At 54.9% G+C, this 26,378-nt stretch overlaps 1 protein-coding gene across 1 annotated transcript; it reads right to left on the reverse strand.

The window, feature by feature from the left end:
* Positions 1–30: 30 nt before the first annotated feature.
* On the reverse strand, positions 31–24,669 carry TMEM151B (transmembrane protein 151B). Its single transcript, XM_056357562.1, has 3 exons — positions 24,647–24,669; positions 19,881–20,157; positions 31–12,958 (listed from the first exon to the last, which is right to left on the reverse strand). Exons 1-3 carry the CDS (start codon positions 24,667–24,669, stop codon positions 11,522–11,524), a joined length of 1,737 nt encoding a protein of 578 aa, XP_056213537.1. The 3' UTR covers positions 31–11,521.
* Between the last annotated feature and the right edge of the window lie 1,709 nt (positions 24,670–26,378).

Here is a 26,378-nt window from a genome sequence, read left to right on the forward strand (position 1 = left end):
ACGCTCACAGATCCACAGCTGGCAGCCACCTCAGTGAATCATCTGAAACTTTTATTACACCGATTTGGTTTACAATCTTTGTACTTTGATATTTCCAACAAAAAAGGCAACATTGTGATATACTGTTTGTACATATATAGAGAGACAGACAGAGCTAGATCATATTGACAGAGTTGAAAAGTAAAAACTGTTTCCCAGTGTTCACAAAATAATTTGTTCACCATTTACCTGCTTCTTGCTCTGCCTGATGGATACAGATGCCCGCGGTGCCGCCGGCCCCCAGCCAACAGGACCTTTACCTGCGCCGTGTCATGCCCTTATAGATCAGAAAGGATGGAGTGTGAGGCTGTCCCCGGCGGCGGTGGCCGCGTGAGGGGTGCTGACAGGGCTCAGCCCCAAGCCCTCGCAGGTCCGTGTAGCTCCCTTCCCAACTATTTATGGATGCTCCAGGGGCTACATCCACCAGAAATCCCAACCAGCGGCAGCAGCTGTGAAAGCTCCCCACACAGGCATCTCCCACTCCTTGTTTCCCATCCTCGAGACCGAGGTATTGAATAGATTTATTTCTTTTTATTTGCATTTACAAAATATTTCCACTGAATGACACACCTGAATGAGATGAAAACTCGTGTTCAGAAACAGCAGAAAAGACCCAGATCGGCATCAGGCTGATGAAGGAACAGCTTCAGCAGCGAGGGTGGGGTGCAGACTTGATGGGGGTGGCCCGGTCCTGGGCAAGCCTGCCTGTAGTGCCAAGTACAGGGCTGTGTCTGGTCAGCCAGTTGTGCAATGAAAGCTCGTGCTGGGAGGGCAGCAATGAGATCCCTCAGACATGCTAGCAGACGTGTGAGGTGGAATTGGCTGCCAGAGCCAGTGAGGAACAGGGGTGGAAAGAAAAGGGCTTAGGAAAACCTATCATCACCAGAACAAACGTCGACTTGCTTTCCAGGATACTCACAGCTCCTCTTCCTGCAAATGGCCGAGGCTGTTAACACCACCTGAGCACTCTCCAAACCCTGTCCTGGGCTGCCACATGCAGGAACACCTGGACAGGTAGCTGCCGCCTGGAGAACCCTTTGCCTTCCCTCCCATCAATCTCCTGGCCAAAGAGCAAAGCCCAAACCAAGCAGCCTGCACCACCCACCCACACCCAAGACGAACAGTCCCCTATCTGCCAGTCTGCAAGGGCTGAAACTATTTCAAATGCCGTACAAGCTGGTAAAAATGAAAACCCTGACAGCAACAGCAGGTTGTCTGAGTGTGAACACTCCCATTGTTGGTGGGTCACTTGTCAGCTTCAGCTCCGGTTAGCGTGGTGTGGGACTGCCTTGCTGGGAAGGGCACGTGCCAGCGCAGGGCCAGTACGGACCCCTTAGCTCTCCCACAAGATCCATCCCCAAGGAGTACTGCGGGGCTTTGAGGATGGGGGTCAGCTGTGGGTCTCCATCTGGAGGTGGGAACGACCTCTGGTGCCTTGCCTGGGAGCTGGTCTTCCCTCCTGATGCCATCCACTGATGCAGCGTGAGCAGCACAGCAGCAGAGGGATCCCAGCCAAGCTGGGAGCATCCCCCCACCTGTGGGTCTGTGCCAGAGAGACAGGGAGAGACACGGGGTAGCCGGGAAGTAAAGGAGGGGGAATGACACAAGGACTTGCACTTGGACTACGCCAGTGGGTGCCCCATCGGGCCGGAGCAGGGGCGCCCGGCTGGCTCCCTCCCGCAGCAGATGGCCAGCCCTGCTTCCACAGGGCTGAGCACAGCGTGTGCGGCAGCAGGAGCCAGTGGCTGGTTTCCCAAGCCTGGCGGCTTCTGCTCACAGCGACCCAGGCATCAATTTGCAAGGTGTCACGCTGGCATATGTTGTAAACAGGACGGCAGGTTGATTTCGAGCACTGACTCGGAGCGGAGGAGCAGGCTGCCACGGGGGTGGGCAGAGGCTGTACATGGAACTGGTTGCTGTGTTCAGCCTCCCTTTGCTCCCATGGAGCTGGATTTGTCCACGCTGAGCTTCTGTCCCTGCCTGCTGGGTACCTAGTGGCCCTCTGCACAGCCAGCTTGCTGCTGGCTGGGGTTCAACCACAGCAGGAGAAAACGGGGAGGCCTGTGCACTGACCCCATGACAGCACAATAGAGCCGTCTCTGGATTAGGTGAGGGCTTGGGCTGGGGCAGGTTACAGGGGTAAACTAGGACACTGAGCTGGGTAGTACATGGCACATTTGTAAAACATGGCACCAAGTACTACCGGCCTGAAACACGCAGGGTGCGGGCCACAGCCCTGCACCCCAGGCAACCGATGTAAGATTTGATCACTGGGGACCCACCGCTTTATCCTCTCAGCACCTACGCCGCACCAGCAGCCTCCCTCCAAACTCCCTCACCAGCTAGCCCCAGCCGGGACCCACACATTGCCCTGCTGACAGGGCACTTTTGGCTAACCAAGACCCCCTCCTGCTTCTTCCTTCGGTAGCAGTGAGGAAGAATGAAGCCTGAGCTCAGGCAGCTGGGAAGCTGGGGAGCGGTGCGGAGCCAAGTCCTGCATCGGCTTCCCTAGGTGGAGGGGACAGCTCAGAAATGAAGCGTTCCTCCTCCCTACAGGCTATGCCTGAAATAGCCAAGCCTGTCAGATCCCTGTCCCCGGCTGTGATGGATTAGCCTCTCCAAGGCACAAGGCAATTTATTCATTAGTGACATTTACACCTTGTGGCTGCATTAGCCATCGCGGTTTGGTGACACGTGCTCAAGCTGTCAGTGCCGGGCTCGGAGGCAACATCGCTGCTCTGACAATGCAGCGAGGCTTGGTCTGGGCGCCTCGGCTTGGAAACACCTCCTGCCCGTCTCCTCAGCCAGGGCACGCACAGCCTGCTTCGAAAACCCATTTCTTTCCTGGGCTTCTCCATCAAATGCCCTGCTCCTTCCATTTCCCTCCTGCCCTGCCTGCCTCGCAGCACTGCTGCTCCAGCACAGCAGCCTCCTGCCTTGTGTCTCCCGTAAAAACCACCACATCTGCAAAGCCTTTTACAGCTGTTCTCATACAGCCTCTCCTCTCCACATCTTGTGGAGCGTTCACACGCTCTTCTGCCCTCCGCACCTAGCTCTGCCATCAGCTGCACCTTGTTCAGCTCACAGCAAAGCTGCCCTCGGTCCCAGCGGAGAAGCAGAGCCCATGGTCAGAGGCTCCCCCAGCAGACACGCTGCTTTCACTGTGACGCTGTCCCCTGGTCCCGCACTGCCACAACAGCCGACCTGCCTCTCACCAAGGCTCTGGAGATCAGGACCATCAAAATGTCAAGGCCATCTGTTTTCCAGCCGCGGTCTGTTGAATTTACCCTGCCTACAAAGGTTCAGAGAAGTGCTGTGAAATTCTCTGGGAAAGCCTAAAGTGATGCAAAAGTGAGGCCAGGATGTGCTGCAATGCTCTGCAGGCTGTGCTGTCTCTCCACCAAGCAAGCACAAGGCACGCCAGGGCAGGGAGCATTGCTGGAAGGCTGTGCGCAGGTGAGCCAGCAGGTTATGGCGAGGTCTGGCCACCAGCGTGCCTGAGGCCACCACGCATCCACTGGTGTTTCATAGCTGGCCCACGGTGCCCGGCAGGGAGAGGATAAAAATGATGCAAATGCACAGCTTCAGAGGAGCTCAGGGGAGTGAGGTGCTTTGGCTAGCTCAGAGGAATGACAGTTTGCACATCAGGTTTGGGGAGAGTGAGAAGAGCTGGAGAGTGTTGGCCAGGGAGCAGATCCAGCAGCAATCCCGTCTCAGGCAGCCAGCAAGGGATTAGCTTGTTCTCAAACACAGCTTGCACCACGCTTTTATCCCTGCTCCCTGCCACTCGCTGCAGCAAATGTGACACTTCACACCATCTCCTCACAAAAACTAGGTCAGGAGTTTCTTCTCACAAGGAACAAGCAATGCTCTGTCACCCTGCAAAGCCCTTGTCGCAAGGACGGATGGGTGACACCGGACCGAAGCCACAAACACACGAAGCCTCTGCAGGGCCGTGCGGGTCCCAGCCGTGCACCTGAGCAGGCAGAAGCCACCCTGCCACGCACACAGGCTTGGGTGGACGGCCAGGTCACATTCCAAGGGCAGAGGAAGACTTCAGGCTTCAGCCTCCTTTCCTGACCAGCCTACCCTACTGCAAAGCCACAGGGCCACTATCTCGGTCTTCCTTGAGTATTTCATCTCCACCAGCACTGCACATTTCTGACAGAGCTGGCTGGAGTGCTTAAACCCACCTCACCATCAAATATTAATTTTTTTAAGCAAGGAACAGCAACCTGAAACACTTCCCACAACTGGTACAGCCTTTTAGCCTCATTTCAGTTTGAAAAAGCTGTTGGCATTTCCAAAGTGAAATCCTGTTATTTTGGGGTCTAGTCATCACCGCTTTTTCCCCAGCTGGCTGAGCGGTCTTGTGCATGCTGCTTCATCAGACTCTTCTTCCCTGCTGCTCGGCCCCTGGGGACCGGCTCTCCCTGGGGGGGCAGGTGCAGCACAGAGCCCACCAGCTTCTGGCTGGGCTGAGCAGGAGGTGACGTCTGCTCTCAGCTGATCCTCTCTCTGCACTCGCTTCTGGAGACAAGTATAGATTCGGGCTTCGGTTTTTCCAAACGTTTTCAACCTGACTGGTTCACGGGCTGCCATCCAAAGTCCGAATTCATGGCACGGCAGCTGACAGTGCTGCTAATGGACGTTGGGACCATGGGACTGATACAAAATACTAAGTCATCTCACCACATTCTAGCTAGGCTTTTTCTTTCACTAATGTGAGTAGCTAAGATCGCAGAAGCAGCTTGTGCTGATGGAGAGTGAAAGAATCTCATGTGTCTGTGTGTGAAGTTACTTCGCTCTACAAAATCCACTAAATTATAATCACAGTAGGTGATCCATCCATTCCCGAAGTTCGAAGGACTGGGGAGGGTTCAGGATGGGCACCGATTTCTCACAAGCTTCATTTCCCCAAATGGAGTTTACAAAAACCAAACGAACAAAAAGGCCCAACAAAAACAGTCTTCCTCGGGGAGGGTGGGGGAGGAATAAAACCCACTTCACTTAACTTTCCAGCAGCCACTGTGCTTATTCTCAGTGCTGGGTGGCCACGCTGCACATCGTAATGGGCTCCTGAAAACTTGGCAGCTTCTGGAAGTGTTGCATAGGTGGATGGTGTACTTGTTAGAAGAGACTGTTTATAAGCTGCAGGAAGAGGAGCTTGCTGAACTCCACAAAGAAACTGTCCCTCCCCCAAGACAGACAGACGAGGTGAGGAGGGAAGGAGGAAGGGGAAGCCACGAGGCCATAGGTCTTGCAGGTTCAGTTCTGTCCTTGCGACCTCTCTTCCCTCGTGTGCGGAAAGGCTACGGTCCTGTGGGAGAAGGCTCCTCTCCCAGTGCGGTGCAGGTCAATTTTTTTGTTAGCTTGCTTTTGAGGGAGCTGGCAAGATCGCATCCATGGGCATAACGTTTCTCTTGGCGGAGCAGCTGTGATGGAGGCAGTAGAGCAGAACAATTCAACCCACTGCTTGCAGAGACAGTAGACATTCAACATTAATTCATGTTGGCCAAGACCCAACATGAACTCTATGCATCAAAGCAACACTGTCATAGATCAATTTGTCTGGACTCAGGGACAGATCGCTCTGAGGGGTTGCTAAGCCAAGCTCACACTGGTATATTACCGCTGGCTTCAATAAAATTACAGTAGGAATGAACATAGCCCATTAATTTCTACATGAAATGTGACTAAGCCCCTTTCCCCTTTTTCCAGAATGCCCACAGGGAAAAAAGTCCTAGGTGGGCTCAGCTCAGCCCCAAGGCCCCACTGGGCTCCCAGGTCCTATGAACTTTGGTCCCCAAACATACCTGGTTCAGTGGAGACTCTAGGCCCACGTGCATCACAGGAGGCAGCATTACCAAACAGAGCTAACACTTTAACCACGTCCCATTTCTGAGATTATCTGGATCCAGATCATATTCATATAGACCTTATTCTAACCACCGAATATGAATGAAACATGATTAGAAGCACATATCACAAAGTGAGACTTACAGCTCTTTGCTAACACAACTTCTTGGTGGTGGTGGTGTGTTTCAGACCCACGCCCTACTGCTACTGCAGCAGAGTAGGAGCACACTGCAGCAAGGTTGTACCCTGCTAAAAGTAACACAGCGCCCTGGTGATATTAGACAGCAGCACTGAAGCCATGGTTGGAAAGGCTGGAAGGAGAGCTTAAAAGCATTATTCTTCCCACAGGCTAATCAGCAGGCACTGTTTTACTGACATTGGATGCTACCTCACTTGCTTAAACTTCCACTTAACACACCTTTTTCCTGCAGTCCCCTCCTCATAGGCATCCATCAGTCACTAAACAGCTCTGCAGCCTCTTGAGTGAAGAGACAACAAAGAGGGCAGGGGCGGGATGAGTCTCTAACGTGCATTTTATGGAGAGCATAAAGAGAGGGGTGTGGAGGGCTGTGTGCTCACTTGACAACAGAAAAACAGCAGCTTCCCCAGCACTAATCCTGAGTATTTGTTGCCTGGAGTGTGTCCTCGGCTATAAACTGAGGTTCCCTCTCCCTGCCCTAATGAATGCCCCCTACAATTGCTCAACCCAAAAGCCTTCTCTGAAATCTGCCTCCTTGGTGTGGTCTGCATGATACACAGTGAGCTCAAGAAGCATCACCAGGCTGGCCGGTGTCACCAGGGTTCTGCACAAGCAAAGTGCTAAGCACTATCATTTGGGAAGCTTCCAGCGTGTGCTCAAAGATGGATAAATGGGTGGTGATGTATCCTGAAGATCAGCTAATCCAGAGCTTCTCACACACATTCTCCCTCTTTCTCTAGTTCAGGAAAGCTGGAGAACTTTAAAGTACCTGGCAAGTATACCGGCAGCAATGGGAAACACCAGACAGCCCACACTTATTGTCCAGCCTTGCAGCAGTAAGGACTAAGCTCTCTTCTAGGGAGGTATCAGCACCAGGAAGAGCCAGGAAGAGGAGCTGGCAGCATTCCCAACTCACTCGTCCTGGTATGCGAGGAAAGCCTGCTGCCAAGTGCAATGCTGGGCCTGACTCTCGGCCCATGGAAAGCTGCAGTGGGTGAACCGATGGGTGAACGATGTATGGAAACAACCAAAGCCACCTGACTGTGGAGATCCTCTAGTTATTGCCCCCTCGTACTGACAAGCACCTGGCTTGCACCTCCCCAGAGGGTAATGCAGGCTGTCCTGCTTTCCTTGCATAAGGGGCCAGCAGCTCTGCGTATTTCGCTCACTTTGAAGAGATCTTCTGCACCAGAAACAAGGACACAGCCACCCTGACACACCAAGGCATGGCTCGCAACTTTGGCCCTCTCCTCTTTCCCAGGCTGGGCTCAGAGCAGAAAACATAGACTCGCTACACAGGGAAAACTTCAGCACCACCACGCAAGCCAGGGTTTGCCCAGTGAGATCCTCGGGGACTGAAGACCCTAGGATTGGTGAAGGGAAGGCTGCAGAGAGCAGATAACGCCTGCTTGTGTCAGGCAGGCCATGGGGAAAAGGAGCAGAGCCAATTAGACTCACCAGTCAATGAAGGAGAAGTAATGGGATTAAGATACAGCAGGGAGAACTCAGGTTAGATATAAGGGAGCAGGCTATCATGAGAGGAGCAGACTGGGCCATCGAATGAGCTGCCAAAGGAATCGTCATCGCCGACACAGACACGGCAGAGAGCAGACACAAGTCTGCAGGAAGAGCAGACGCCTGACTGCTGCTCAGCCTGGAATGGTGGCGGGTGGATGCCTGTGTGCTGGGGAGATGGGACCACTCCACCAGAACAGGGACAGACCCACGCTGGCCATCTGTGCTAATAACCTGAGCCACAAAGAGAATTAAAGCAGCTGCCCAGGGCATGGGGGTCCCTCACCAACACTTAGGAGGAAACCCGTACATGCACACCCTTTCTGCCAGCTGCATCTCATGCCAGGACCACGAAGGGAGAGCCCAGTTGTCTGCCGTGAGCTTCCCTGCCTGGCTAGACATGCTGCCCTGCCATTGCAGGCAGGGAGGAGAGGGAGCATAATCCCAGTTTCATCCTGTTCTCTTCAGCTCCACCACTTCTGTGCCAAGCCACCAGGCAGCTCCTGTCCCTCCTACTACTCTCACATGCCCAAGAGTGCCAACCCTCTTTCCTGAGCCTAAGACAGGGCAGGAGGGTCTCCAACCTGGCAAGAATGGAGAGGGCTGGACCGCAGAGGGGCGGCCCCACCAGCTGCAGTGGGGTAACAGGACCAAGCATATGAGGAAAGGGATCTCCAAGAAAACCCGGCATGCAGCAGGAAGCACTGGCTAGAGGTCCCATTTCTCAGGGTGCTGTGGGTCTGGGATGGCCACAGACCATGGCACTGGGACAACATCTGGGACCTGGCTGCAGCCGGCAATATGTGCATGGGAGAGGTGTTCAACCGCAGGAGGACTCTGCGTGGATGCTGCTGGCCACAGTAGCAGCTGTGCCTCAAAGATACACGTGTCCACCTGGACAGGCCACCTCCAGAATACGATTTTGCAGGTGAAAATGGGGCCAGAGGAATAAATGGAGGCAATCTCATCAAAAGACCCAGAAAGAGCCAAGGACAAAGCGCCTGAAAGCAGAACTCTGCTGCAGGTGCTCCAAGACAGGGGCACAGAGACCCTACTAATCTGTCCTTATTCTGAGGACTGTCTTTGCCCCAGGGAGATAAAAGGCCTGCCAAATCTTATATAGATCCATCTGTCCGAGGCACCTTGGAGGCTAGAGATGGAAAGATGAGCCATCACAGCCTAATTTAAACAATGTGTAAGAGATTTCAAGGAGAACATGTTGGGAAGGACAAGCAGACCACATTCCTCTCTAATGACCCATTGCAGCTTCACTGACTGAAGGTCTCCTGATTCACTGGGACATACAAGCACGTACCATTATCTCCCCAGAGTCACGAGGACCCTCAGCATTGGCCTTGACTCACATTAGGCCCTTGGAGAGAGAAGCACAAGCACACAGCAAGCCAAATGTCACCACTAAGCAAGGAAATCCCAGGGCAGCCAAGGGGGCTGTAGCTGCTTTCACCCAGTCTGAATCTGTGCTGATAATAATGAGAACAAAATGTAGAGAGATGTGTACACACCAGAGACCTTATGCTTCTCAAAGGGACCCTCTTACTTAAGCCAATCTCTAGTCTGGTAGTGAGAGTAAGGGCAGATGACAAGACAGAATCACAACAGAGTGAGATTTCAAGGGACTTTCTGTTCAAACCACTGTTGTTTGGTGGAGTCTAGCACTTGAAATCCAGAAGGACAAGCTGACTGGAAGAGCAAGAGACACTGACCAGGACACACAAGGCACAAAAGCAGAACAGATGGCTCTGGGGGCAAAGCCAACAGAGCCTTACAATGTCCACAGGCACTGATCTCTCCAGGCTTGCCAGCAAGAGAAGATTTTCAAAAGAGGAATGATGTGGTGGAAGGGTGCATTTGCAGCCTCGCCAAGACCTGGGAGGAGAAACAGCACAGCAGTACGACTAGAGAAACAGATCCTTAATTAACAGCTGGCAGGAGGAAGACAGGCTGGGCTAAATACAATGGCTCACTGTTTGCTGTTATGTCTTGCCCTTCTGCAATGGATGCAGAGGCAGACACCAGGCTCAAATGCCCAGGTGCTAACGGACTTGCTCTGGTCACCCAAGACCTGCTGCTCACAGCCATTGCTTGCCCCAGCTGACAAGGGAAGAGTGGTGAGGCCAAGAGGCAGTGCTGTCTGGAGAAACCGCTGGCTGATTTGGCATGCACTCCCCCAAACTGCTGACCGAAAAGGAGATGGCTTTTCTGAGAACAGGGACACATGAGATCCAGGGATGTGTTGACGGAGAAGGAAAAGCTGGGTGCCTGCATGCTGCAGCCACTGATGCAGCTTCAGTGACACGAAGGCTCCTTGCCCAATGTCACCAAGACCCTTTCCAGCGAGATAGAAGGGGCAGCACAAAGCTCAGAGCAGGCCAACCTGCCCTGACAAGAGCAAGGTGGAGGAACCCAGGGGCTAATGGGCTACACAGAGGCCACCTCACTTCTCACCGCCTGACACCCCTCTGTAAAAACCTCTGTGGTGCGAACTGCTTGGTTTTAAGCAGGTTCCCCTCTAGCATATCCCCAGCCTCTGTTCTGCAGAGCATCCCTCATGGCAGATGCCTCCCTGTCTCCCACCTGTGGGTCCTGCACCCACAGTGGGACCCCACAGAAAGGGACTCCCTTTGCTCCTCATTTCCTCAGCCCAGGTTCCTGATGCTCCAGCGTGCTTTTGCATTTCTCCCTCCCAGCCCTTCAGAGCTCTCTGCCAAAACCAGGCTGCCAGGAGCCTGCAGTTCAGAGTCTGAAACCAGAGCCCAGCCTGATCGCAAGCAAAATTCACTCTTACAGACATGCACCAACCTGCTGCTCTATTATCAATAGGTGAACTGCACCTGAACCTACCAGAGCCTTCCTCGATGCTCGTCTGAACCGACCAGGACTCACTTCAAAGGCAGGAGGAGACCCCAGCCACTTGACACCCCACCTATTACCACAATGCCTGTCCCAGTGCCATCCTTCCCCCCTTCCCCAGCTCGCCAGGGGGTCTCCCACTTTTTCTTTCCAGCTGAGCCCTCCTCCAGCAAGTGGATCAGCAGTACCACAGATCTCCACTCCATCTGGGTTTGGACATTCATCCCTTCCCTGGTGCTGCCTGCCTGCTGTAATCCCAAACAGAAAGCCCTTTACCTAGGGGATGCAGACTCTCAGAGTCACTGGTGTGCTGAAGCTTCCCAAGGAGCCGAGCCTGGGATCCTCTGGAGGTGGTGCCATTCCCAGCAGTGAGAACAGAGTAACAGTCGGAGCGTGGTCTAAAAAAAAAAGCGGGGAGGGTGGGGAACGGTTGGGGGGGAAGGGGAAGAGCTGGATTCGTGGCTTTCAGCCTTTGCTCTAACCTGCCGCTCAGCTCCACGTGCCTGGATGCCCCAGACCTTTAGGCACAGGCAGTTACATGCCGTTCCCAAGGGGCCCACTCCCCTCCACCCTGCAAGGGGTCTTGCTCCAGCGTGGGCAGCGGGGTGGGCAGAGGTGCAGCAGGGCGCTTTCTGGTGGCTGCTGGTTCCTCGGAGCACGAGCCAGCCTGGAGCCAGGGCTGGGAGCCAAAGCACCTCCCTCCCTGCATCAGGCCTGTCTTTTTATTCCCCCCTTTGGATCTTGATGCCATGAATTACGGTTTGGGGTTTGGTTTGGTTGGGTTGTTTCTTTTTTTTTTTTTTTTTGCATGTGGTGGTCGGTTTAGAGTTCTGTGCCGTGTCAGGGGGAGCATTGGCACTCACCCCTCCAGGAGGTCAGAGCCATGGCAGGGGGAGCTTTTGCTGGCTGCCGGAGCGAGATGCCGTGTCCGCTCCAACCTAATGTCCTCCTAGGCCATTTGCCTCCCCTGTGCTGTCCCCAAATCCTGCACTGGCTCGGGCCAGGCACCGGACAACGACATCTCACCGCCCTCTGCTTTCACAGTGAGGTCTCCACACAGGACCCATTGCGGTGGAGGTGACGGTGGTCATGGTTCAGGCAGCCTTCGTTGCGGTGCACGATGAGGATGGGGAAGTAGAGGGCATCCTGGTAAGGAGGAGGGTCTTCCTCCTCCACAGTCACCTGGCTGGAGAGGCGGGTCTGCTCGGTGGGGCAGCTCTGCTCATTCAGGCTCCCGCTTCGGCTTTGCCAGAGGCAGCTGCGCCGTGAGCCATACAGGCGGCCCAGGGAGAAGCGGCTGCTGCTGAAGGGGATCCTGGGGCTGCCGTTGCAGATGCTCAGGGCACTGCGGGAGAAGATGGAGGAGCTGCTTATAGTCCTGTGGCACCGCTCGCAGTTCTGCCGGTAGCCCCCATACCGGCAAGCAGAGTAGCTGGTGCAGCCGGAGAGCCCCACCAAGTCCATCAGGACCGCTTCTGAGTAGCTGGGTACCAGCTGCTGGTTGGATCGGATGTGCCACTCCAGCTCAGTGCTGTCCACCGTGTTGACGCGGGGCATCCTCCGGCAGAAGGAGCGCTCCTCAGCCGGTGTCACCGCCACATAGTCGAACCCAAAGAGTTTCTCCACGTGGTAATGGACGTAGGAGGTGCGGTACTCATTTAGCACCCGCAGGGGCCAGGATAGGGTCAGCAGAGCCGCCACCCAGAAGACATAGTGGGATACATACCAAGGAAGGTTGTCTGGGTCAGAAAAGGCCACCATGTATTCCTTGAAGTCCACGTTTTTGAGGTGCATCCCCTCCCTGGCCTCCATGTAGTCATCTAGCCCCTCGTTCTCCGTGAAGAAGCGGGCCCGCTGGGTCAGGTAGGAGTTCTCCGACTCCACGTTGGCAAAGCTGAAACACTTGGTGAAGCGGAGCCGTGTGGCCGGGTAGCTCTCTAAGTCAATGAGGTCCTTGGAGATGTCCTTAACTCCACAATTGGAATAATCAAACTCGGCCTCTGCCACATGAGTGTTGACCCGCTCATGATACACTTGGGTGGTGGTGTAAGCATCCCCATTGCGGTAGCGGGTAACCTGCCGGGTCCTGCGGACGTAGTGGTAGCTGATGGCCTTCCACCAGATGCAGGGAGTCGCTTGCTGCATCCGCTGCACACGCTCATGCACACTCTCCACATCCACCTTGTACTGCAGCTCGTTGCGGGTGTAGCAGTGCCAGCACTCCACCAGGTACACCACGTAGAGCATCACCAGGAAGGCCAAGGGGATGTAGACGTAGCCATTAGAACAGGGGCTGTCGTGGTACATCATGGACTTGCCCTTGTAAGCGCTGTCAAAGGTCAGCCGGGTCACCTTGGTGACGTGGCACCAGGTCATAGCTCCCATGCAGCCGTACATGAGGAGAGACAGCAGCAGGCATTTCCAGTGGGACTCTCGGCACAGGGACTTGCTGAGAGACTGCTTCACCGGCCGCTGCTGCTCCAGGGGACCGGGGCGAAGGGGAGAGAAAACAAGAGAGGAGTCAGTGGGGGCCTGGGGGAGGGGAGCAGGTAGCAGGGGGCCATGGTGGCATCTGTAGCTCTGCAAATGGGGACAAACAGCAGATGCCATGGGGCCCCTAGGCTCAGCGGGAGGCCAGAGGCCGGGATCTCCCCCAGGACGACAGTCCTGCAGCACAGATAACTGTCACCCCCCTCTTCCCTTCGTGGTGCTCTGCCTTGGGAGACAGCCAGAGCCCAGCTGGACATGGAGGAGAGCAGCAGAGGGCAACTCTGCCAGCCTGCCCCCCAAGCATCCCCCTCCTTCAATGGGGAGTAACCCCCACACTTCCACGTCCTGGCGAGGGGTGCTGAAGCACAGCAAGATGGAGGCTGGAGGATCTCCCCCACATACCTCAGCTTCTGCGCCCATCCCACCAGCACAGGCAGCTCTAACCGATGGGTGTCCCACCTGAACACCTCTCCACAGCTCCTCCCACTGCGTCTCTCACCGCTCGCTGGCACACAAGTCTCTCCCCCTTTCCCAGTAACGACCAACAGCAACGTTCAGATTTCTCCCACCAGAGCAGCATAAGCAGCCTGGGGTGCCTGTAAGATGGAGAAACAGACCTCCTGCAACTGGGAAGGTCTCTGGTAATGGCAATTCCCACCACAACACTTGGCAGCCCAAGGGGCTCTGAAGTGCTTCTCAAGTGCTTTATAAACCACACAAAAGGGAAAGTACTTTTCCGTGACCTCTGGTGGGAGAGAAAGCAAACACGGAATAACATCCTAAAAGGTGTTCAGGCTGGAAGAGAAGAGCACCCTACCAATCTGCAGCAGCAGGGAGGGCAAGCGGCCAGTCAAGGCCGCCAGCAAATGTCCCTACTTGTACTGGGATTCGGCGGTGACAGCCCACACTTCTGGAAAAACTGCTCGCAGGTCTTTCACGGTGAGAAAAGGGCAGAAGTTCAGCAATAGCACTTTTTAAAGGGATTGCACTGGTGCCTTCACCATAGGAACCGTGTAGGGTTTCACAAAGGCTTAAGGAAACCTCTGTCACTCTGCAACACCCTGAAGTCTCAAGTATTGAACCAGCATGGTCAATGAGACATGATATTATCACACCCAAAGGGAAACACATGCAAAGAGATTATTTGCTTTCTTATACAAAAGATTTCATCCAGCAATTTCCAAAGGTGTGACCTGAGAAGGAGGGGGCAAGAACCCCAGCCTTGTGCAGGTGCCACTGAAGTCACTAAGAGACCTTCAGCTCTGCTGTCCCTCCCCAGCTGCACGCAGCACGGCTCCTGAGCTCACCTCCACCACTGCAGGGGCTAACACCAGCTGTAATGACACCACTCGCGGCAGTGAAGTCCAGGCCTGGCCCCATCCCTCCTCTGCTCCGCAGCGCACTGGGCTGGAGAGGTCTCTCATCCAGGGATCCCAAAGAGCTGAATGGGCTCATGCTGCTAGAAAGTCAGGGGGAGGGGGGCACTTTCACTCTTGCATGAAAAGGGAAGTTAAAGCAAGAACCAGATGTCACAAGGCACTGGCAGGTCTAGGGACAGATCTGGGCCACCTCTTTCCTCTGAGAAGTCCCCCTTGCTCTCCTGAAGAGCCCCTCAGCCCTGGTGTGGTCCCCTAGAGTCCCACAGACTAAACCTTCCTCCCGACACCTTGTCAAAGCCTGGCCCACCCCATGACAGTGGGACTTGTGCCACTGCAATTAGCAGGGCTGGATCCAGGCCAAATCTCCAACTGAGGTTTCTCTCCCAGAGGCAGGGAGCTTCCCTTCCTGGCCCCCCCAGCAGCCCGCCTGTGAGGAGCAGAGCAAGCGGCACATCCTGCTGAGGATCCTGAGCATCAGTAGTGCTGAGCTCCCCTCTTTGGGGCCACTGGCTGAGAGTGAGAGCTGGTGACAGAGACAGAGCCCAGGGAAGGCAGGTGGGGCAGTGCTGGCCTGCAGGCAACAGGGAAAGGTGTGGAGCGCTTCTGCTCAGCAGCTCTGGCACGGGTGCACGTGCACCCCAGTCTTCCCAGTGTGACCCACCACCACAGCAGCCTTACAGTCACGGGGCAAGAATGAACCCAGGTAAGAGAAAAGGGAGTGAGGACTGAAGGTCTCCTCTCCCACAGCTGCCTTCTGCATTGCAAACCTTCCCCAGCGGCAGCAGCCCCAGCTGTGAGGCTCTAAGGGGACTGCTAGGCCAAAGGAGGAGCATGGGGAGGGTCTGAATGGGGGCTTCAGGAGATGCAAGGCACACACTGACCCTGGGGCGTCTGTGGGGCAAGAGGACCTGCACAGAAACAGCACCTCGTTGGGGGAACGGATCTGCAGATGGAGCACAAAGAATAAAGCAAAGCATTCCGCTCGCTCGTTTGCCAGGTTGGGGAAGGGGCATCAGTGAGACAGATCTTCAGCCAGGTCCACCTCGGAAAAGCAAATTCCACCTCCTGGTTGCTCCCCGGCCCCTCACATTCCGCACTGCCTGCATCGTCCTGCTCAGAAGGACAATGCTGGCTGTTGCCCTGCAGAGATGCAGGCAAGCCCTGCTGCGGTTACCCACCCAGGGCAGGGCGGCAGGGAGCGCGATGCAGCTCAGGCTTGGTTCCAGAAACCGTGTTAGCACGGCTCTAGTCCACACATTAGTCTCCTCCTAGGACTACGCAGTATTTAGATACTGCAGAGCTTTAACAGGGTCACGCTAACCCCTGCTCTAAACTGTTTACAACCCAGTTTTGTCCTAGGTTTTTGAGGCAAAACACATACACATCAGCCCACGCTGGTGGGGTTTCTGAAAGCTGATCAAGTGCCAATGACGGGATACAACCACAGCAAAGACGGAGGAGGAGCCAGCTGCAGAGTCTAATCCCAGTAGGAACTGCAGCATCCCTGCTCCTCTCCCGGGCTGCAAAGGACTCACAGGAGCAAACAACCAGCTCCGCGGCTTCCCCCCACAGAAGCAGCTAAATAAGGTTGCCTCCTGGAGCTCTTAATCAGCCTTGGAGAAGTCCAGCACAGCAAAGATGCAGATGAAAAAGCTGGGGAAAGCGGAATCCTTTCTGTCCCAGAACAGTGCCACTAGGAGGACAGCAGGCTCTGATACAAATGCCGTCATCATCTGCCCACTGCAGTTTGATGGAAGCAGGCGAAAGGCTTGCCCTACTTCACTGCAGACAGGGCTTCCCTCCATCACTGGGAGCTTCCCTCATTGCTCAGGCTTGAGCACTGGAGAGGGGTAAGCAAATTCACTATCGCAGATACACCTAAACATCTCTGCAGTGCTAGAGGGCAGAACTGGTCCAGCCGTGGCTTGGCCATCCTTTTTGTGGGATCCCAGTCAACTCCCCGCTCTGTGCTTCAGTTTACCATGTAGAACACATGGGACAACTCTTACCAGGCACCTAGGTGCTAACTGTAACACACATGGGGAAAGGCAAGGTGTAGACTGCTGCTACAGCCTCCCCTCCCTCACACGTAGTGTTTGCCTCTGACATTGCCCCTGAAGTGAAAGGAGATGAAGTCCTGCACCTGTAGCTGCTGCTCTGAGATGCACAGGAAGGGATGGAGAGGATGACTTATGAGCAGCAGTGAAGGAAACGGAGATGCCTGCAATGCACAGGGCAGAGGCAGTAGAAGAGGAGGACCCCATCACTGCTTGCACTAAACTCCTAGGAGAGTTGGGGAATCCTCTTCTCAAAAAAGCCTCAAGGGGACAAACCTGCCCAGCACCCCAGTGGCCAAGCGCATCGGCCAAAATACCTTCATCACTCCTACAACCTTGACCCTGCAACTCTGAACACTAAACAACTCCAGAAATCCTTCAAGCTCTTCAAGCTCCTCTCTGAAACAACCTGTCCCTGGCACCATCTTCCATCCCCCTGTTTAACAAGTGTTCCTGTGTCCTCAGCTCCTGCACTTCTCACCTGCCTCTCCCTGCAGAGACCTGCCTGAAATCTCCGATTCACCCTCAGAATGCTAAGCCCACACTTTACAAGATGCCTGGGAGTTCACAGGGTTAGTTGTCCTAGAGACAGCCCTCTACGGGCTGAAAAAATGATTCAAAAAAGCCATAGAGCAGCAGCCTGAAGGCACAGGTAACTCCTGAGTGCCAGGTTATGGCAGCAGCCTGCAGGGGACTCCAGTGGGACTCCCGAGCATCAGTTTCCATGGCCCTGCCAATTTGTTTACATCATGCAACAAATGAATAAGCCCTGTTCCCTTTGACCTCAAATCCCCAGAACAAGGCAGGTGGGAAGGATCTAGTCATTTTGAGGAATTTGCACCATCTTCCAAGGCCCTGGGCAGACACTGGCAACTCCTGGCCAAGATGGTCCCAGCAAACAACCCCATCACATCCCACAGCCCAGATTCAGGAACTACCTGCCTAGAAGAGCTGGCTCAGCCCCAGGCTGTCAGTGTTGCCAACCGCAGAGGAAAGGGGAAGGCTGAGCATCTAGGAGCCAGGGAACCCTGCCAGCAGCCAGCTCCTGCAATGGTACCAACGTCTCCATTTTACACGCCAACTTGGAGGAGGACTGGTTCCTTCCATCCGATCCCACCCGAGCAACAGGACAAGGACATTTTTTTGTTTGTTCCCAGGCTGAAGAGCTTGTCCCCTGGCATTTCCTACCCTCCAAGGTGGAAATGCATTGCTGAGTGAGATTCAGCTCACCACCATTAAGTGTAGGTGTATGTATGTGATGCCAACAGGGAAGAAGGGCTCAGCCAGCTCTGGCCAGTAGCTCTTGCTGCTTGCCTTGCTGGGACAAGCTGAGCAGCACCTGAAGCCCAGCCTGGCTCCTAGACACAGTGATCTGAGATATGTCAAGATGAAGCACCTTCAAACAGGACAAAGCATGCGCCCCATTTTCCAGTCCCCGGACATCTCCTCTGGCTCCCTGCAGGCCCTGGCCAATGGACAGGTGGGATTCAGCCACACTCCCAGGACAGGTGGTATTCAGCCACACTCCCAGGACGCTCAGCAATGTTGGTACCAGCAGTTGGTTCTGACAGAAATAAGGACATCACACTGCCAGTGTGGCCTTACACAGGCACTATAGGGGAGCAACACCCTCCCCTCCTGGTGTTTCTGAAGACAAGAGGATTGCCCTAGGTCAGTCCATGAATCCAAGCCCGCCACTAAGGTCTCTCCTCATTGCATCAGATGAGACACCATGGCACTGTCAGGAAAGGCTGCAGCTTTCCTCTCCTCCACCAGCTGCTTCACACAAGTCTGTGATAGCTTCTGGCCGCAGGAAGCGTGCCCTTAGCCTCCACGGTGCAGGTCATGGACTGCAGCTCTTCTGCCTGCTCCCACAGGGTAAGATTATACTGACACCCTAGTTGGCAGCCACCACAGAGCAATCAAAGGCCATACGATCCACTTGTAATCCCTGCGAGCCAGGGGACACTGTAGGCAAGGGAAATTCACCCGGGCAGTGCCCCTGTTACACTTCTTTTATCCAAACTGGCTCTTGCTCTGGCACCTCTCAAAAGCTGTGGTGCCCTCTTGAATGTAGCACCAGCACTTCCAGGGCACTAGGGGCAAGACACCATGTCCCAAGCATGGCACAAGCATGTCCTCATGCTAAAAAGGCACCTTATGGTTTAGCTACCCAGGCCAGGATCCGTTTGGAGAGCCTGGGCCCGGGGTGCCACGGGTTGTTGAATGGAAGCAGGAAGAGAGGAACAGCCGCAGAGCAGAGTATATGGTATTTGTACAGCTTCCCAGTCCTTGAACTTCAGCATTCCTCTCCTGCAATTATTTATATCTAAATATAAGTCTGCATATATATAATAACTGTGCACGGGCATGCATGTTCTTCCTAAGCCAAGGAGGCAGAGAATACCAGGATTATGCAGCACTTGCTAACTGCATCTCCTCAACAGCGGAGGACGAGTGATGCACCAGCTTCTGAGCATCCCCCCCAAGCTGCCCTTTGAGCTGTGGTCTCACCGGTGAGGACAACCCACCACACCAGGAGAACGCTGCCCTTCCTATGCTGCCTAGCTGCCCTGCATGGACCACCAGCCCCATGGCATAAGGTGGGTCTTGCTAGTCAGCGCAGTTGGTTTCTCCCCCCCCTTGGGAAGCCCAAGCTGCAAGCAGGATCTGTGGAGGCAGACAAAGGGGCTCCCGCGCCTGCCTCCCCGCACCGCTCCCTATGCACTGAGCACCCTGCTCCTGACCTGCTTTGGCATCCGCTGCCTGGAGTCCAGAGAACCCATCAGCTGCGGGGGGACTGCAGCATACCTGGAGGCAAGGCTGTACGGTACCTGGCCTGCCCCAGCCTGCGCCTTCCGCTCGCCCCAGCCAACCTGCAGCCGGGAGCAGCCACCAGGCTTCGCCGCGTCCCCGAGCCCTCTCCCCCGCTGCCCACCGCGTCTTCCCTCGCGGTGACCCGGGCAGCCGTGCTACCCCCTGGCACCCCCCTAAGCCGGAGCGCAGCAAGGGGGCCCTCCATACCCATTCCTCCCAGGCGTAACAACCCCTTCCCACTGCAGCAAGCCCATGCAGCGCCCCGCGCTCCCCTCCCGTGCTCTCCCCGCTGCCCCTGCACCCAGCCGCCCCCCGCCCCATCTCCGGACGGCGCTGCCCGCTGCGCCCCTTCCAGCCCCGCGGGCACGGGAGGGCGACGGAGAAGCGGGGCCGGGGCGGCCGGGCAGGCAGCCTGCCGGCGGCGGGCACCGACGGGCGGGTTTCCTCGCCCCCCCCCCCTCGCCGGCCCGCACCGCGGCCCCGCGGCCGGAGGAGGGGAGAGGGGCTCCCGGCGAGGGGGTCCGTACCTGTGCGGGCAAAGCCCGGCCCGGCCAGCGGCGGGGCGGTCAATGAACGCGCCATGCAAAGCGGGCGGGGAGGGAGGGTGGTTGGGGGCAGCCCCGGGCCGGGGGGGGGCGGCCGCTCTCTCCTCACCTCCTCTCGGGCCCCCTCCGCCTCCTCCTCCGGAGGCACCGGCGTGCTGCTGCCTCCCTCGCTGGCGGCGGCCGCCGAGGCCGGGGGGGGACATGGCGGCGGGGGCGCCCCGCTGGCGGTGCCTGCGGGCTGGGCAGCCGCATTATCCCGCCCGCCGCCGGGCGCTGCCTCGCCGGTCGCCGGGCGGGCGGCGGGGCGGCGCGGCGGGCGGGCGGCGCGGCGGCATGGCCCGCAGCCGCGGCACGGCGGCCCCCGGCCCCGCCGCAGCGCAGCGCCGCTCCCGCGCCCGGCGCGGCGGAGGGCGGGCAGAGCCGCGGTGGGAGGGCCGCGGCGGAGGCGGGGGGACGGGATGGGGATGGGGATGGGATGGGGATGAAGATAGGATGGGATGGCGACGGGATGGAGATGGGGATGGCGGGGGGATGGGGACGGGGACCGGGATAGGGGCAGGAGGGGGACGGGATGGGGATAGGGGATGGGGATGGGGGCGCGGCTGGATCCACGCCCTCCCGAGCGGGGCAGTGGGTGACCTTGAGGCGCCGGCGGCAGGGAGGCAGGGATGCAGGCAGGGAGGCAGGCAAAGAGGGAGGCAGGCGAGGAGGGAGGCAAGCAGGCAGGCAGGGAGCCCTGCGCGGCCGCCCCTGGGGAGCCCAGCCGGCAGCCGAGCTGCCCTCCGGGCGCTGCCGGGGAGGGGCTCCCGCTCCCAGCCCCGCCGAGGGGGCGTCAGGCTGGCCGGGGCAGCCGGGCAGGCTTCAGCCCCAGCCAGGCTGTTGGTAGGGAGGTGAGGGTTCCCCGTGGGTTTTCCTTCCCTTGGGATGAAGTGGGAGAGCTCAGAGGACCAGGAGCGCTTTGCCTGAGCTCCAGCTGTTTTTCTAATCCACGGGCAGCCCCAGCTGGTCTGGGGGGTAAGGCTGACCATCAGCACTAACGCTGGCACTCAGGGGAAAACCTTAGGTCAGGCAGTGTCTTCACTGCTATGATCTCCACTGGACCTAAGGATGCTCACTGGCTGTCACGGAGCTGACTGCAGTGTATTTCACCTACAGGCCTACCCTGTCTCATTGCAGGGATGAGTGAGAGTCTCTTCAGACCCTCAGTCTAAACTCACAGTAGCATCCTCAGGGGACACACACAGAGCCCAGGAACGATCCAGACTCATCTAGGTCCAGATATTGCAAGTAGAGCCCAGCTTCCTTGACAGTCTTGGGAAATCAGATGTCTCTGCAGGTAGTTCCCCAGATCCCAACTGGGGAAAAGCATAAGCTGCAGGATTTGCTGGGAACTGGTTCCCTTTTTCTGAGCTCTGGGGCTCAGTCTTGGCGCTGGGATGAGTGGCCACTCTATTGCCCGGGATGGGGAAGGAACAGTCCGTAGGCCTGATGGTCTCACTCAAGGAGACACATCCAAGGGGAACTGCCAGCCACTGCTTCTTATGGGAATAGGTGTGACAGCCGGGGGTGATGCTGAAGGAGCTAGTCTTCAAAAGAGGCTGGGGATGCGTTTCCTCTCGCCTTCCCCTGTTTCCATGGGAACAGCAGCAAGCAGGAGCAGCCTGCTCTGAATTTCATGGCCTACCGCTCAGACACCCCCTGCCCAATCCCCTAAGCAGACTTTGGCTCTCGAGGGTTTCAAACCCATCCTCGTGTGATGCCTCCAAGGAGAGCTCACCAATGTGAATGTGTACCATGGCAGAGCAAAGAGGCACAAGCTCACAGCTGCCACAATTTCTGTAGCAGCACTGCTTGCACACTAATAGACAGTTGCAAACAATTTGCATATGTATACGCAATTCTGCTTTTTATAGCACTAGGGACTCCTGGAGGAAGTGACCTCAGCTAGACCAAAAGGCATTTGTGGTATGATCACCCTCCAGGAACAGCTCTGGTTTTCCCTCAAAGGACTACAGGAATGTCACCCAAAAAGAGAAAAGCAGAAGGGTGGAGGGGGAAAAAAGATGAAACAACTTTACATTGTTGCATTTAAGAGCCCATGATGGCTTTTTCTCTAGGGAATTTGTCCATTCACTTTTGAATTCGTGGTAGCTTTGGACTTGTAGATGCTGCATGCATTCTGTGGAGTTCCACAACACACGCACAGACTCAAGGAACAGCTTCCTTCGATGGGCTCATTTTGGGCTTGTTATCTGCTGGGACTAACCTTTGGGAAGTGGGCTGCTGCCACCCCTGTGGAGCCACCCACACATTGCTCTGCAATTTAGCCTCTGCCAGTGGATTCAGTGGCTCCTGGTGAGGCAGAAGCAGGGCGGTTTCTATCAGGCATCTTTGATACTGGTCCTGGCAGCGTGTTTTCTGCATCTTGGAGATGATACTGCCAAGCACATCACCAACTATGCTATTTCTGAGCTGAGGTGTCACAAAGAGGTCCTGTGCCCTGCTCCATCCAAACTGAAGTTGTACATGTTCTCAGCCATTTTCTGTGGGAAACAGGTATGTGGCAGGTTTCAACCCTCAGATAGGAACCTGAGGGAGGCCATGGCTGATAACATATTACAAAGAGCACAGCCCCCACCTCCCCCCCTCTGAAGACTGTGAGAAATAAGGCTATATGATGCATAGGCCTTTTGGAAACTGAAGAAAGACAGCTAACATCCAAGACTGTTCTGTGTCACCATCAGAGGGAGATCCCAGCAATCCTAATTATAACACACTGCCTTGAACACTCAACCCTCCTTCCTTGAGAGCAAAAGATGAAAGTGTCTTTGCTTTAATATGTGAGAATCCCCTCTTGCCTCCCCCCCCCCCCCCCCCTCAGGTTTTCCTGTAGGTTTCAGGATGCTCCACTGGAAGATCATGCTGGAGAGCAGGACATTTGTGGTACAGGGGCATTTCTGATGTGACAAAATGATTTCAACCATTTTCAGAAGCAGGGAGGCTTTTAAGAAATACGGCAACTGAAGTAGAGGTGGTGTCCTTACTGGGATGTCAATAGGTTTGTTCTCCAGATACCCTGTATCTGCTGCCCTGCAGAGACATTTGTATCTATTCCAAGCAGACATAAAGCATTAGATCATATTAGCAGTATTCATTCACTTTCCATAATGCATCAAGCCAGAAAAAAAGCATCTCACACTTCTGCTTCTGATGGTTGTAGAAAATAGCCTTTTCACTCCTGGTTAAGTATGTGTTTAGTTGTTACCCATGTAGTAAATTTGCATTTAATTGCTGGAAAAAATTTGACAGAGGCTGCATTTTGAACTAGTTGACCATAGACATCTATTCTTGTGCTGGTATTTGTAGCCTGAATATAAAACTGGATTTTGCAGCAGTGTGTGTGTGTGTGTGTCTGTGTGTCTGTGTGTGTCTGCGTATATATACACACCCAACATTGGGTTTAGCTTTATTTTGCTCAATAGGCTAAGCATGATCAAAACTTAGCCTTTTGTTCTGAAGCAGTCGATGATTCCTAGCAGTCTGCTGGGTTTTTTTGTTTCTTAAGAAGATGTGTTGCAGAGAATCCCCTCATGTTAGGATGCAGGATTTTCTAAGCTCAGAAGCTAATGCCTATTACATTTAGAAATTTCAAGGACATTTTGTACTGGCTGCCTGAGCCTTCCAGAATCCATTGCTCCAGTTGAATTACTCCTTATTAATGCAACAAGGGGAATGTGGGTGAAAGAACGTGCCTCTTGCTCCAGAAACAGCATCGCTTTGCCATTGCCCAGCAGTGGTATTGACTACGCAGGTGCTATCTACCTCTGCAATCATTGTCCTCAAGGAAATCTGTGTCATTAGTTACATTTTCCTCTACTACGCTCAGACTTCACGTCTGCTGGGAGGAGATCCAGGTGTGTACCCCTTTTTTATTGTGGGAAGGAAACCCATAGGGGTCACTAATTTGTGACTGGGGAACTAGTTTCTGTTCAGCATCACTAGACAGGGGTCCGCATCTCCATGGGCAAGATGCCATCAGTGCACAAATGCACAAAGTCTTAAACCTTGTGAAGTAGGTGGGTTTGTAGCTCCTGCCCTGGGGTGCATTTCACAGATTAGAACGGCTGTCATTGCAAGCTCTTTGATCCCTGCTCTGATTCTTCCCTTCCCAACAGGCTGCCTGTGTGCAGTTTGCCTATATTCCAGCAAGCCCCATGAGACTATTTCTTCATCACCACAATTATTTGTGAGGCTTCGCAGAGGTTCTGGCTCATGTTAAATGACTTTTCTCTCTGCAGCAGCCCAGCAGGATACCCAGGGCACTCCCTCACATCCCCCCTAGAAATGAAAAGCAGATTCAGAGCTGCCCAGATGCTGTTTGAGAGTCCTCGGGACATTTGGTCTGATACAGCTCTGGAGCAGTGGCGACCACCCCAAGTGCCTGGAAACTGAGCTAAATCCTCCCCTGGCAAATGTTTCAATCTGCCTGAGATTTTGGGCCCATCACTTCTGAAAGGAATAAACCACGGAAACTAATGGCTCAAAGAACTTAGCCTATGCCTAGTTACCATCCTGGGAGTCACCTCCTTGAAAGCAGAAAACAGGTTTCTGTTCCAATATGCCTTCCCAGTGCTGAGCAGCTGAAGCTGACACATGCTGGTCCAAGAAAGCATCCCTTTTCCACCCAGCTCTCCACATGGACCTGGGCAGGTGGGGGAGATGAGTCTTTTCCAGGAAAGGGGCTAAAAGCCCACTGCAGCACTGGCTGCATTACTTAGGGGCCATCGCACCAGCCAGGGCTAGTGGCAAGGTCCATGGAAATTCCAAGGGGAATGGCTGCAATCCCACCTTTGGTGTGCCAGGAGCACCCGTTACCTGGGCAACACGGTCTTGTTCATCACTTATTCATGGCACCGGGACTCCTCTGCCCCAAAGGATGACCACCTGCCCTCTGCATGCCCTGTACTCTTGCTCAGCACTTGAATATTTCAAACAGCTTGCTCACGCACCCCTCCCCGCTGCCCTGAGCCAGCCATCCTGCTCACCCCTCTCTCCCAACCCCTGCCTGGGCTACTCACTTGCTTACAGTAGTGTGGCTCCACCACCCTGTTCCCAAATCACCCTGATGCAAGCACAGAGAGACACAAGCTCTAATTCAGTCTGGCAGCTGGGATGTTTAACACTCCTGAGAGCAGAGCCCAGCTTGCATGAGTAGTACCTCTGGCAGCACTGTGCAGCTTGCTATGGACCAGCAAAGTAGCCACTCAGAGCACTGTTAGGAGGCAAGAATTGGGCTGGTGGGGGGCTGCAGTGAGAGGCTGAGGTGAAGCAGGAAGCAACTCAAGCAGAAGCAACTCAAAAATGAAATTTAACCCATCCACCTTTCCAACGGCCATCAGGTCCAGCGTGGTGATGCCAAAGCCCAGGATGCAGCATTGGCAGCATCCATCCTGCATTCTCTGGCAAGGTGAGCTGAGGGATGGTTGGGTGAGTTGAGGTTTTTGTTCCATCTTGGATAGTCCTTGCCAGATAAACTGTGCTTAGAGAGTCATGAATAAATGATGGCCCGGCGATGGAGCACTGCCTTCCACAGCTATTCTGTGGGGAGGGAGGGGCACTCTTCTTTAAAGCAGTGTGGCCAGACAGAGGTTATCAGAGCCACCCTCTGGAAGTGAGTCTGTCTCTCCACTAGCTATAAAGGGAGCCCCAGGTGACAAGATTTCTCACCTAGGGCACAGTTTCACCATCTATTTAAGCATGGTTTTATTATCAGTTCTCCAAGACCATCTGCCATCCCCTCCCATTCATAACCACATCTGCCATCTCCTTTGGGAGAGCTCTGAGCACACACAGCTGCACACACAAATACACACATAAATAAATACATACTGAGGCCTTATCAGCGGTGCATTTGCCCAGATGCAAGCAGGGAGCATTGGTACTGCAGCCACTAAGCTGCCAGGAGTTACACAAGGAGGATCTCATTTAGATCAAAATTTTGTTAAAATATTTGGGGGGTGTGTGTGTGTGTGTGTGTGTATTCATTCACTTTGTAAGCTCAAGGATTTTTAGTGTATCTTTATATTGACCCCATTCTGCTTGTGGAAGTGAATGCTGTGGCCAAGAGCAGTGTGATTTAGGTGTGAATTAATTAATCCTCCTTGTCTGACTTCCTACACATCATACACACATGTACACACAGTGAACAAGCGCCAGAAACTGCTCTGTCCACCACGGGACTCTGGGCAGCAGTAGGAATCGTGTGTCCTTCTCAGGGAGGGCATTAGCCGGGCAACTTGCTGACCACCTGCCACATGTAGACAAACCCGATCTGCTCCAGGTTGTGTCACCATATTCGTGCAATGGTCTCGTAATGTTATGGGACACACAGCAGCAGGACAAGAGGCATCCAACGCAGACTGCAAGGAGGAAAAGTCCAACTGGAAATAGTCCCTTACTGCAAAGCAATCAGGTGCCCAGAGCAGCCTCCTTGGAGAGATTCAAAGTGACCCTGTGATTTAAGCCAGACTTAGCAGACGAGGGCAGCCAGTGTTTTTGGGCCAATTACCCCAGCAAACAGGTACCTGAGGAGAACCTGTTCCGCACT

Source organism: Falco biarmicus, chromosome 12, assembly GCF_023638135.1.
Source record: "Falco biarmicus isolate bFalBia1 chromosome 12, bFalBia1.pri, whole genome shotgun sequence".
NCBI classification, from domain to species: domain Eukaryota; kingdom Metazoa; phylum Chordata; class Aves; order Falconiformes; family Falconidae; genus Falco; species Falco biarmicus.

Excerpts from the sequence above, each read along its gene's own strand:
- TMEM151B (XM_056357562.1), bottom strand. The coding sequence starts at position 24,669 with ATGAACAAGACCGTGTTGCCCAG. Across the intron at positions 20,158-24,646 it reads AACAAGACCGTGTTGCCCAG|CGGCGCTGCGCTGCGGCGGG; the intron begins GTAACGGGTGCT and ends CGGGCGCGGGAG. Across the intron at positions 12,959-19,880 it reads CGGAGGGGGCCCGAGAGGAG|CAGCGGCCGGTGAAGCAGTC; the intron begins GTGAGGAGAGAG and ends CCCCTGGAGCAG.